The sequence below is a fragment of the Euprymna scolopes genome, chromosome 34 (assembly GCF_053919585.1).
Source record: "Euprymna scolopes isolate OS-2025 chromosome 34, ASM5391958v1, whole genome shotgun sequence".
Taxonomy (NCBI): Eukaryota; Metazoa; Mollusca; class Cephalopoda; order Sepiida; family Sepiolidae; genus Euprymna; species Euprymna scolopes.
The window spans coordinates 56314365-56328458 of NC_136515.1; the positions used below are offsets into that span (position 1 = coordinate 56314365).

Sequence of the window (14094 nt, forward strand, 5' to 3'; positions counted from 1 at the left end):
TGGCGGGGTTGATAGCGAACGCCTTGTATAATGCCACCTTGATCCTGTCATAATCCTGTTTTTCTTCAGGACTAAGCTGTTGATATACTGCGAAAGTCCTGCTGGACAGACGTAGAGGAACCACATATTCAATGTTCTTCACACTAGACAACAGGAAATGCAGTTCCACCTTCTCCACCCAGTCAAATACCGGGGTCGAACCGTCGAATTCCAGTATTAATTTAAGGTCGAATTTGTCCCCCATTATGCCGAAATAGCTTGATGTTAAATGGGCTGGTAAACAGCAAAACAAAATAAACCAAATGCAATACGCAAAAGTCCAGCTAGAATTCGTCACTGACAACTTTCTCTCTCAACTTCCAGCACGTCTCTACCCACTGCCTCTGCCAACAGACATTTTATCAGAAAACTGACCCCATTCCATTTGCATATATGTGCAGTGGAAGATGAGATCTCGTGAGATTCCACGAGACTACACCTTATAAATCCATCGCTGCCATCTTTAATTTCTCGTTCTCTCAGATCCCATCCGAAGGTAAATTGTATGACCGCACGACACACACACACACGGGGGCGCTTTTCTCTTTGATTATTACATTCAACTCTACATTTGGTAAATGTTACGTAAGGTCCTTTCGCTACAACAGAACACCGACCACTCTAATTTGTTTTTTAGGGGTATTCGAGGTCACTGACAATGAATCTGATAATCAAACCCGCCGCAAATTTACCGTTTGCATGGTATGAACCCCTACACCGTGGGACTATTTTGTGCCATTTCACCGCCTTCATGCCCCAGCATCACCACCGCCCCCTCCCCAATGTAAGCAGAATTTTTGTGAAATGATAAATGTCGCCGCGTTACTTACGGAAAAATGGTTACTTAAACTGCAGAAGCACCCGTTAATGCCCCCCCCCCACACACACACACAAAAAGAACGAAAAACATAAAAATGTGTTTGGTGCTTATGTTTTTGCAAACCGCTCGTGAAAACCTTTTTTTTTTAGATCAATTAAAATGCATTAAAACTACGTAAGACAAAAAAAAATAAATAAACCACTTTTTTTTTTTTTTTGTTTTTTTTTTAACTTTATTTGAAATGACCGTTTACAGATTCCGGCATGCCAGGATTCCTACGCGATGTGATAAGACATGCGAACGTATCATGTAAGAAAAACACTACCGAAGGCGGTAAAATGGCACAAAATAGTCCCAAGGTCTAGGGGTGCATAATTTGCGGCGGGTTTTGATTATCAGATTCGTTGTCAGCGACCTCGAATGCCTCTAAAAAAAAAAAAAAACAAATTAGAGTAATCGGTGTTCTGTTATAGCGTAAGGTAACATTTACCAAATATTTTCTATTAATTACATATATATTTTTTATTTTAAAACTAATAAATCGTAATCGTGAGATGACGATGTAAAATATTAATGCGATGCGACCCTTCTAGAGTTGTCGAACTTTGCCGGGACTTAACTGCAAGACTGCCAAACCATGACCCTTTACATTTAGTGTAAGTTTAAAGGTGAAAGGTCATGACATAGGGGTCATCGCCGTCGTCCTGTTTCAGCTGCTTTTCTGGTTGTAGTAGAACTCTTCTGCGCGAATAAAGAAGTTGATTTTCTTTTTCTTTGATCGAATTTGATGAGTTTCAAAATGGCTGATACGTTTGGCCATTCGCGTATTCGTGTTAATCATTTTGTCGTTTCTTGTATCGTCGCATTTTTGCCGGTTTTTGGGCTCGTTTTCTGTGTCGTCTGGTCCATCTTGTACGATTTCGAACAGTCGACGCGTACGCATTGCAAGGTAAAAACCAAAACAAACGCACACACTTCTTTCGTTCAGTTATCGAGAAATTTTTGGTTATTTAATTTAATCAGTATTTATTTATATTATTGTTGTATTATTATTATTATTATTATTATTATTTCAGCTAAATATTGTTTCAAATAATTTTGGTGTTTTTATAGATCAACCCCCATGGCGGACAATGTTGGCTCGGTAAAATCTGGTAAGGAGTTACGGCAACAGCCGAAAGAATCACAGATGAAAAGAAAGATAAATTACAACCCCCCCCCCCCAAAAAAAAAATCGTGAATTTATTTACATTGTTTTTTTGTTTTGTTTTTTTTGTAAATTGTTGCTTTAGTGCTTATTTAGAATTGAACCTATTAAAAATAAAGGTACTTGTACAGTTTAGTCAAGACATTAAAAAATGAAAATATCGAAAAAAGTTTAAATTGTATGTATCCGTTATAGAACGAAGTTCTACGAAAAAAAAATTCATTTAATTTCATCAAGTATTTTTTTTTTTTTTTACAGCGGAAAAAACGTTTTTATGAGAGCGCGTTGAAGGCGACAATCTTGGATTTAAAAAAAAAATTGTTTGAATTTTAGAAATGACAAAGGAAGATAACTCCAGTTAAAGCGCTGACATCCCTCCCCATCTTTAATACTAGCTTTTCTTCCTAAAAATCGAACATTTTGCTCGGCATCATAACAAATTGTTTTTTCGCTGTAAAAAAAAAAAAAAAAAAAAAAAAAAAAAAAAAAAAAAAAAAAATACTTGATGAAATTAAGTGAAATTCTTTTTCAGAGAACTTCGTTCCATAACGTAATTTAAACTTTTTTCGATATTTTCATTTTTTTAATGTCTTAACTAAACTGTACAAGTACCAAAATAAAGGTATTTTGGTGAAAGTATGACCACCCGAAGACTTACCTTTAAGAAGGAGGGAGGTTGAAAATAAGGAAATGACTTTGGAAATAAATCGCGACTATCGTAATATCTCTTACGATGGCCGTGAATAAACACCCCCAACTTCCCCATGTTCAAAACGGCTTTCGGAATTGTTAATTGTTTATTCCGAAAGCCGTTCTAAACATGGAGAAGTTGAAGGTGTTTGATGTTGGACAACTACAATTGACTGGTATTTTGTTTGGTCAATTTTTACGAGGTGCCCCAGTAGCAGTATCAGAATCTTGGGGGAATTTTTGACACCCCCTAACAGAAAACTGCGAATAAAATATTTTTTAAAAAAACTTTAAAAAAACTCGTAATTTCTCTTTAAGTGGATTGTTTATTTTGGAAGTATATTCCATACAGAAAATAAACTATTAAAGTTATTTAAAAAATAATAGAAATATTATTTTTTATTTTGAAAAAAAAAGAAAAGAAAAAAAAAAGTGTTGACAAAGTGCCGGTGCGTGCGCGTTCAACCAGCCAATTTTTTACGTGTGAAATCAATTGACTTTTACGAGTGAAATTTTTTTCAATTTTTAAACTTTAAAAATCTATAAAAAGTTTTCTATTGGTTCAATTTTTACGATATTTTCAGGGTCAATATGAAATTTTAGGCTCTTTCCACTAAACCGAATATAATATTTTAGACAAACGTTTTTTTTTTTTTTTAATTCACCCCCCCCCCCATTTTGAAATGTCTATTAAAATTGAAATAATTTATTCAAAGTTTTATATATTTTTTTTTTTATTTTTTTATTACATTTTCACCCCAAACAAGGCACATTGCCACTTTAATGTAGGGGGCTACTATCAGGGGAAACATCTACTGGGGTACTATGTAGGGATTAGGGCAGCGAGATGTTGGTTCACGTTGCACTTGAACTTATGCATGTCAGTACAGTTGGGGAAGCAGTGACCTGGAATGGAATTCCAAAGTCTAGCAGTTCTGGGGAAGAAACTACTGGAGTAGAAAGATCTTTTACATCTAGGGATCTCTACAGTGTGGGGGTGGGATTTTGTAGCTTGTCGGGTCTGTCGAGGGTGTTCACGTCGTGGGGGCACAAGTGCTTGCAGTTCTTCAGAGCATTCACCATTATAATACTTGTAGAACAGGCAGAGGGATGCAACGTTTCGACGATGGGACAGAGGCTGAAGTTTTGATGCCAGTTTAGGGCCTATCAGATTTGCGACTCTCTTTTGAACCCTGTCAAGGAGCGAGAGACTAGTAGCCGATGCACCGGCCCAAATGTGACAGCAATACTCCATACATGGGCGAATAGTGGCCTTATAGAGGTACAGGATACTTTCGGGTGTTAGAAGTTTTCTAGCACGGTAGAGAGAGCCCACCTTCCTCGCAGCGGCCCTGGCAATGCCCTCGATGTAATTGTTCCAGCTCATGTTTCCTGTGAACGTTAGGCCAAGGAGCTTGAAAGACGTACTCTCAGCTAAAGAGTTGTTGGCCATTGCTATAGGTGGTAGAGAAGGTTTCTTGTAATTATTGAATGAAACCAGTTTTGTCTTGGTGGCATTGAACGTTACCATCCATTTTTGTCCCCATTCCACTACTGATTTGAGGTCATCCTCTAGTGTTTCTGCCATTACTTTAGATATATGTTCATTTGTTTTCCTGTCGTGCCTGCTATAGAGTGTGGTGTCATCAGCATATATACCCATCTCAGAGGCAATTTTGTCGGGGAGGTCATTTATGAATATCAGGAACAGCAGAGGACCAAGGATAGATCCCTGGGGCACTCCCGCATTTATATTATATTGTTTAGACGTACTACCGTCGAGGACAACCTGGATTTTTCTCTTATCTAAGAAGGATTTAATTATGTTAAGTATTCTACCAGTGATACCGTAAGATCTAATCTTCCTGAGGAGACCCTCATGCCATACCCTGTCAAAAGCCTTAGATATATCTAGAGCTACCGCTCTGCCCTCTCCCGCTTTGTCCAGTGAATGGTATATGCGTTCAGAGATTACAGTGAGGATGTCTGCCGTGGAACGGGCTTGTCTAAATCCATATTGATGGTCGGTCAGAAGTTTAGCATCTGTAAGGTGCTGGACTAGAGCATGGTTAATTAAGGTCTCAAATATTTTGGCAAAAAGTGGGAGGAGGCTAATAGGGCGATAATTTAATGGGTCAGTTCTTTCGCCAGAATTCTTGAATACTGGTACCACAGAAGCAGTTTTCCAACAGCTCGGAAAGCAAGATTCATTAAGGCATTTGTTGTAGAGTTTAGAGAGAACTGGAGCTACTTCGGCTGAGCACTTTTTTAATAGCACAGCTGGGATGAGGTCGGGTCCACATGCTTTGGAAGTGTCAAGGGTTTTTATGATAGCATGCACCTGAGCAGGGGTGATTTCCAGATCGTCTAGCGTGGCGTCTGTCCGCATAGGAAAGTCAGGTAGGGGGTGGTTTAGAGGGTCCAGTGTAGAGTTGGAGGCAAACCGACTGGCAAGCATGTTAGCCTTCTCGGTTGCTGAGCAAAGAACCTCGTGATTGTTGGTTAGTGGGGGAATTGTTGATTGCCCATTATTTACTACACTGTTGTAGATTTTCCAGAAGTCACGAGTTCCTAATTTTTGTGCTTCGATGCATTTTTTAGTGGTTTCCGTAAATTCCCTCTTAGCTGTCGCTATTTCTTTCTTAACGTTACTTCTAGCTTCTATGTACTTTTGTCTGTTTGAACTGGACTTATGTCGGTTAAACCTGCGGAATGCATGCTGCCTTTGAGCAATGGCAGTTGCGCAAGTCGAAGTAAACCATTGGGGAGAGTGGGGCTTGCTATAGAATTTCCGCATGGGAACATGCGCTTCGATTGCAGTTTTGAACCATTCAGTGGTCTCATTTGCACACTGTTCAGCAGGAAGAGAAAAAATATTTCCCCATGGGGCGTCTCTGATAAGATCTCTGATAGCTTCCCAGTCAGCCTTTTTATAATATCTCGTTGTTTTGAGCACTGGCTCTTCAGTTTTGGGTCTGGAGTTTAGGGCGATTTCAACCATTATTACCGCATGATCAGCGTTCCCAAGTGGGCTGTCGGCTTTCGTTACACAATCGTCAGGAACTGTGGTCAAAAACAGATCTAATAGTGATGCGTGTTGTTCTTCCTGATCAGGGAAGCGGGTTGGGAAAGTAACAATTTGCGATAGGGAGTGAGATACAGAGAAGCTATGAGTTGCGCTGCCTGCTGCATCTGTATAAGTAGAGAATCTAAGCCAGTTTTTGTGATGGACATTAAAGTCACCAAATACATGTACTTGGGCGCTAGTGTCGAAGGAGAGTGCTGTGTCTATGCTGTCAGATACTTTGTTTATTATGGTGCAGTCTTGGGTCGAGGGAGAGCGGTAGAGAAAGTAAAAGTAGCTAATGTTGTGTTGCATGATAAGTCTAAAGCACATAAAGGCTTGATCATCTGTTTCTAGGTTTGTTTCTCTAGTCAAGCGAATGTAAACTCCAAGTCCGTGCATATGTCTGTCAGAGTCCTTACGGCAGAGTGGGAGATATCCAGGCATGTTAAAGTAATTAGAGGGGATGGAGGAGTGTAGGTTAGTCTCACTTAGTGCTAAGATATCCGGGGTATTTGTTAGGAGAAATGCTTCAACATCAGCCAAATTAGTTCTAAGCCCACGGATATTTGTGAATGCAAGCCTCAAGGGAGGAGGCAAGTTGGATTTGTTTGTCCCTAAGCCTGGTTTAAGCTTATTTTTAGATTGTACTGTCATCATGTTTTTTACCGAGTTTCAGTTGGGTTAGGGGAAGCTGAACAGGAAGTTATGCAGAATATCACACATGCATCACAAGTAGACCATCAGCTGACCCTCCATCAACTAGGACTGTGGCCTCAGGAAAGCCCACCGGGGATGAGTGCAGGGTCCCTTTCCATGCACGCCATGGCACTGCAAACATCCCGATATTATTCAACTGTTGATGGAGCAGCCGCTCTAAGCGCTACCAAAGAGTTAGGGCTCCTGTACTACCAGTCGGAAACAGCAGCCAGTAACTGTCAATCCGGTACCCTCAACCCATCAGAGGAAGGTCAACCCAATCTAATTGCTCAGGCATATGTGGTACTCAAGCATTCTCAAGTGCCCAGCTTAAGGGGTGGGGTGTGTCGGGAGTGGGGGAAACGGCGTTCATTGCCCTAGACAAGAAACAAGATCTACCAATGGGTGTTTCTGTCGAATCACTGTGATAGTATCTCTGCGCCTGACTAATAGGCAAAGAAGGAGTATGGAAGCCGGGCGATAGGCAGGACCTATCTACTCCTTAAGCAATTTAGGTATTGCAAACCGGTAATTTGTTTGAGTCACCAGCTCTAGGAAGGTTGTCATCCAAGACTGAAGAGGCCTCCCTCCTCTCTGGTTTAGTTTCAGAGTTTTCCTTCTCCTAGACGGATGATCTGGAAAGATTCACTGGGTCCGTCACCACTGAGAGGGTTTGCTCCGCGCCTGGGTTCTAATCCAGGTATTTCTGCAACCCCGCGAGGTTAGTTAATGTTATTGGGTTAGTTTGTAGAGGTTATATCTGCTAAATAGTTACACTCCTCAAAGTGGATTAGGGATATTGTTATTTCATTGTTAGTGGATAAAGGGGTTGAGTAAAGCTCATGCAGTGTAAGCAACTATGATTGTAAGGAGGCTTGTTAGGGGATAATGTGGTTTGAGGCTTACACTTTTGTTTATATATATTTTTTATTATTTTTTTTCCTTTTTTTATTTTTATTTTTATTTATTTATTTATTTTTATTCATGTGAGCTTGGGTCTAGTATAATATTAAAGTGTGAGTAGGTGTTAAGAATTGAACCACGAGTTGTGCCAAAAACTATATTTTAGATGATAGCAGGGCATGAGATGCGAGTGCAGTATAGTACGGGTAAAACAGTAAGTTTTGAGTCATGTGTAATTTGGTAAATAGATATATGGGCTGGTTTTAGTAGGTGCGAATAAAATTGGAGGTACAAGGTGAGTTTCTATTATTGAGAGATGTTTTCAGCTTTCAAGTAAAAGTTATGGACATTAAGCATATCAAGGAGCATTGGTTCAGTTTCGTATTAGCGTTGCAAAGCTATCTAAGAGGAGACAGTTGTGTAATGCAGTGCGGTGTGCTTTGCTTCCGAGTACATACTTTGGCTGTTTAATACCAACTGGAATAGGAATGAACTCCAATGCATGTCTAGAGGGTAGAATTGTATAGATGTTTAGTGATGACTAAGAAGTTAGCATGTGAGAGTCAGGGGCTGGAAGTTAGTTAAAGATTCCAGTACAAAACGGAGTGAAATGTAGGAGTTAAGTGGCGGTTTGGTGGGAAGGAGCAGATTGTTAGCCTTCAAGGGATAGGGGTTATTAATTTACAAGAAACAGATCTACATTAGGATTTAGAGTGGCAGGTAATTTTTTTTTTTTTTTTTTTGCGCATGCAGGCTAGACAGGTAATCGTCTTGGAGGTAAAATGTATATTGGGATTCCGTAGCTAGCAGTTAGGTGTTTGTTCCAGTTACAAGAACTAGTTCATGGTGGATCGGAATTCCGTATTTCGTATTTATAGGAAGACATTAAAGTAACGCACGGAGCATAGCATCCACTCAGGAAGAATAGCTCTAGTATCACAGCTAAGATACTGCATATTTAGGTAACGAATACTAAAAGTTAAATTAGGTGGCACTTTTTTTTTTTTTTTTGCACCTTACCATGGCTGTTACTATTAAGTATTGTACTTAAATAAAGTTCTTCTGTCATCTAAATAAGCTAAATAGGGATTCCCCCTCCGCATTACTACGTCGATGTGACATGGTAAAAAAGAAATTAGTCAGGAAATTGTTTTTAAAATAAGTGAATCAAGAAGGGTCAAGATGTCTGAGAAATAAGATAAAAATTACATCGAGAAAAAACAAAATAAATAAATAAATAAAAACAAAATAAATAAAATAAAATAAAATAGAAGGGTTAGATTTGTTTGGTTTAAAAAGGATAGAATAAAATATAAGAAGATAAAGTGTGCAAAGAAAATACAAAAAAATGTACTTAGCTAAAAATTAGATTTCGGTGTGGTGGCAAATGGATCTCTTCGACCACCATGCAAGTGCCGCTAAGGGAATTTTAACCTTACTGTGTCAGGTCATTGTGGTAGGGGGGAGCACACCTTACATTTGTGGTCGTTAGTGAGCTTTCCCTTCTTTGAGGAGGAAAGGAAAGAAAACCAATATTCTGCTTATATATTTTGAATAGATCCTGAACTTCGTCACATTTAGATTTTACAACAGTAACTTGGCCAGGCATGAATTAAATTAAAAACTGGGCAATTAGGCTGAAATATAGAAGCTAATACGCAATCTGAAATCAAGACAATTTCTTGTCTGAAATATTTACCAGTAAAGAAAGTCCGTGCGTCTTTTTTTTCGTCTACGACTCCTTTTTAGGCACAGTTAATAATTCGGGTGTTTATATGTCAAGCGGTCGACTTCATATTTAAATTAATCTATTTCAATGAGAGTAGATTATGCATAAAAAAGGAAAAAAGTTCTTCTGTCATCTAAATAAGCTAAATAGGGATTCCCCCTCCGCATTACTACGTCGATGTGACATGGTAAAAAAGAAATTAGTCAGGAAATTGTTTTTAAAATAAGTGAATCAAGAAGGGTCAAGATGTCTGAGAAATAAGATAAAAATTACATTGAGAAAAAACAAAGTAAATAAATAAATAAATAAAAACAAAATAAATAAAATAAAATAGAAGGGTTAGATTTGTTTGGTTTAAAAAGGATAGAATAAAATATAAGAAGATAAAGTGTGCAAAGAAAATACAAAAAAATGTACTTAGATATATATTATATATCACAAATTGAAGATAAAAGATCAATAAATAAAATATTCCAATTTAAAATAAAAAAAGAAGTGTTATTTTGAAATTTACCTGTAAAGTCCAAAGTGTAAAACCTTTTTTTTTTTAAACCACGTTGATTTATTTTTTTTTTTAATGAAAGCTCATGTTATGCTTATATCGTCAAGTAAATACCAGACGCTGACGACAATCTTTTCTATTTCATTCAATGTTTTCTTCTTTTTTTTTTTAGATATTTAAAAAAAAATTCACTCGATAAAGTAGAAATAAAATATAATAATCAAAAACTCGTGTATTTCATTAAGAGAATTAAAAAAAAAAATCGGTCGACTTGGTTTTTTTGTTTAACGACAAAAACTTATAAGTGAATGTGTGCTTTTTTTTTCAACTATGGAGGCACAAAAATACTAATTTTGGTTAACAGCACGCAATAAAAAAAAGATTAATTATGGCGTTTATAAATCACCGTAAGATAATTGCGAAAACAAAATCAAAGATTTGTCTCCCTTTATTTGAACAGTCAAAAAATGAGTTCACGTTTTTTTTTTTTTTTTTTTTTTTGAATCCTTGTTTAAAAAAGTATTTTATTTAAAAAGGACATGGAATATAAGTATAAATATGGATAAATTCTTAACAATGGAAGTACACATTGAATAGAATTTTTATAGGTAAGTGATTTTTTTGAATTTATATATATTTTTTATAATTGAAGTAAGTAAAATTTCGTTGATTTTCTTTAAATCTTTTTTAAAGAAAACCGATTTAAAAAAAAAACAAATTGCATAATTTGCTATTAATCTTTTTATTTTTTTAATTTGGTCTTTGCTCCTTTAATTGCAAAAAAATTAGGGTTTGAATTACATTTTTGAAGTAGTTATAAGCTTTGAAAGATAGTAAGTTGATTTATTCAAGTTCATATATGGCATTTTTAATGGCCGATTCTGATACACTTAGTGCCCCAGCGTCGTTTAATCCCTAAAAAAAAAAAAATTTTTTTTTTTTTTTTTTTTTTTGCCTAATACGTTTAAAAGGTCTTTATGAATAATATGAAAACTGAAATTTTGAAATAAAAATAAATACATAGCATTTTAGAGTGGGGGATCATTTTCCCATATAAATTTAACGTAAAGTGATCACCCACTTCTTGGCTACTTAGCATTCAACGAGACATGTCATCATAGAATTATTTCAAGTTTGGTGAGCGCGGGGAGGGTGTGGAAGTGCGGCAAACATGACAATTTTGGGGGAGGGAGAGGATTACATTTGAAATATAAAATAACGATATATTTAATTAAAATTTTAGGGGGGGCGGGGTAAAACCTAAAATAACACGATAAATTTAATTTTCGTGACGGGAGGGGGGGGGAATACCAAATTTCTCTTTTCATATTATTCATAAAATCCGTTTAAATAGATCACCATTTTTTTGGGGGGGGGGGGAGGACAAAATAAAACGAAAAAATGAATTAATTATTAACACACAACCTACCTTTAAAAACTTCTCTCGGGGGTTCCAGGTGTGCTGAAAACGAATATTGCATTTAAAATTGGGTCTGGCACAGCAACTAGTTTTCACGGTATTACAAACATTTATCCGCATGTTTCATATATAAATGTACGTGGCGACTATGCTTGTTTTTAGACTCACAAAAACGTGGGGGGGGGCGATGGAATGAAATTAAAAGATAATGTGGAACTAATTTTTTTTATTATTATTATTATAATAAATTACAAAAAAAAAAAAAGAAAAATAAATAAAATAAAAACATTGATTTTACTTTATTTATTTTCCTTTTTTTTTTTTTTTTTGTTATTTATAATAATAATAATAATAATAAAATTAACTTTGGTATCCCCCTCTCCTGCCACGAAAATTAAATTTATCGTGTTATTTTATGTTTTAACCCCCCCCCCAACATTACTAAAATTTTAATTAAATATATCGTTATTTTATATTTCAAATGTAATCCTCTCCCTCCCCCAAAATTGTCATGCTTGCCACACTTCCTTACCCTCACCACGCTTGACAAGCTTGAAATAATGCTACGGTGACATGTCTCGAGCGCTAATTGGCCAAGAAGTGGGTGATCACTTTACATTAAATTTATATGGGAAAATGATCCCCACTTTAAAATGCTATCTATTTTTTTCAAAATTTCTCTTTTCCTATTATTCATAAAGTCCTTTTTAAACGTATTGGACAAAAAAAAGTAGATCTTCATTTTTTAATTTTTTTAGGGGTTAAATGGCGCGGGGTAGGTGTATCAGAAGTGGCCATTAAAAATGCGTGATAAGAACTTTAATAATTCAACTTACTATCTTCCGAAGTTTATAACTACTTGAAAAATATAATTCAAACCCTAATTTGTTTTTTTCAATTAAAGGAGCAAAGACCAAATTTAAAAAAAACATAGGTTTAACAGCAAATTATGCAATATTTGTTTTTTAAATCAGTTTTCTTTAATGCCAAAAAATCACTTACCTATAAAAAATACTATTCAATGGTTAGTTCCATTTTTCATTGTTAAGAATTTATTTTAAATTCCATGTATTTTTTAAATAAAAGAATTTTTTTAAACAAGTATTTGAAAACCCCGCCATTACGTAAACATTATTACGATGTTTAGCCACATATCGCACCAGTGATTCATTTTGTTTTGAACTACGGATGAATAGAAGGACGTAAAAACCACATGTTCGCGTTAGCCGTCTAGCCTTGCGCTTGAAGAAATTTGTGGCTCCAAATCTGAAAACTAGTCACATTTTATTTATAAGTTTTTGCTTTAAAAATAAAAAACAATAAAATTTTTTTTTTTTCTTTTCTCAAAAAATATATATGATTAAATATATTTTATTTCCACTTTATGGAGTGAATTTTTTTTTTTTTTTTAATATTAAAAAAAAAAACATTGAATGAAATAGAAATAATTTTCGTAATAAAACGAAACTTTCTGTGCAATATAAGAAGATTATAAGGTTTCATTAAAAAAAAAATTAACGTGGTTTATAAAAAAAAGGTTTTAAACTTTGGAATTTACAGGTAAATTTGCAAATAACTGTATTTTTGTTTTTTGTTTTAAATTAACTTATTTTATTTATTGATCTTTTATTTTCAATTTCTGATATATAAATTTAAGGTGAGAAAATTATTTTTTATTTTAATAGACATTTCAAAATGGGGGCGGTGAATTTAAAAAAAACTCTTGTCTATAATATTATATTCGGTTTATTGGAAAGAGCATAAAATTTCACATTGAATCTGAAAATATCGTAAAAATTGAACCAATAGAAAAATTTTGATAGATTTTTAAATTGAAAAAATTGAAAAAAATTTCACTCGTAAAATTCAATTGATTTCATTACGTAAACAAAATGGCTGCATGAAGGCGCGCAGGCACTTTGTAAACACTATTTTAAAAAAAATAATATTTCTATCATTTTTAAATGCTTTCAATAGTTTATTTTGGAAGTACATTCCATAAAGAAAATAAACAACCCACTTTAAAAAGAAATTACGAGTTTTTTTATATTTTATTCACAGTTTTTTGTTAGGGGTGTCAAAAATTCCCCCAAAATTCCCCTGGGGCACCTCGTAAACATTGACTTTTTGTTTTTTTACATTAGTAGTAGAAGCAGACTTGTTTATTGTGTATAAACATGGTCGCCAGAGAATTACAATGCATAATACAGATTTTCATATCTCGATAACTACTTGTCTTTGCAAAATTTAAATGTGATTTTCGCATTCAGCATAATCGAAAAGTTGTAATTTTAAAGAAAATTGTGGAGGTGGACCTAATGTAAAAATTTACCAAAATAAACAATTAAATGAAAACTACATTGCAGATAAATCTTTATGATGTATGTACCGGTTATGGAACAAAGGTGTCATATTCCAAAAATTACATAAATTGATCAAGTAGTTTTTTCTATATTGAAAATTATGGTGCTTCTGCACTATCAGAACGAAATTTCGAAATTCATAATACTGAATTTCACATGGAAACAATGGTATCTACGTATTCCTCGTATTTTTAAGATGATTATATCCAAAATCACGAAAATCAATAAGGTAGAAAATTATTTATTAAAGAAAATGAAAAATAGAATTTGAAGAAAACAATTGTAAGACACAGGAGATTTCAAAAGGGAGGTAATTTTCCGTTTTGACCCAAACAAGATGGCGGCAATTTTTCACCTGCTAACACGATTAAAATTGTTTTTTTTTTAATAATTCAGTAATATTCAGGTAATTCCGACTGCATAATTTGGAAGATACCATTGTAACTTATTAGAATTGACAAAAAAAAATCAGTTGAAATATTGTTTTTTATTTGCAAACTCCATTTATTGACTACAAAATCTCATCCCAATAATGTAGAAGCACTAAAATTATTTTATTTTTACGATTCTTAGCGATTTTAATAGGAAACTATATCGATTACAATGCCGATGTTGATCTCGATAATTCTAATTGAGTTATCTCCCCTTATTTATTAAA

General features: G+C 34.8%; 1 protein-coding gene across 1 annotated transcript in view; it reads left to right on the forward strand.

The window, feature by feature from the left end:
• Positions 1-1549: 1549 nt before the first annotated feature.
• The window catches only part of LOC145259213 (acyltransferase PGAP2-like), a 55064-nt gene continuing 42519 nt past the window's right edge, over positions 1550-14094 (forward strand). The window contains exon 1 of the mRNA XM_080117047.1: positions 1550-1808. Coding sequence (XP_079973173.1) covers positions 1647-1808 — 162 coding nt within the window. The 5' untranslated portion in view covers positions 1550-1646. The remainder of the gene's footprint in view (positions 1809-14094) is intronic.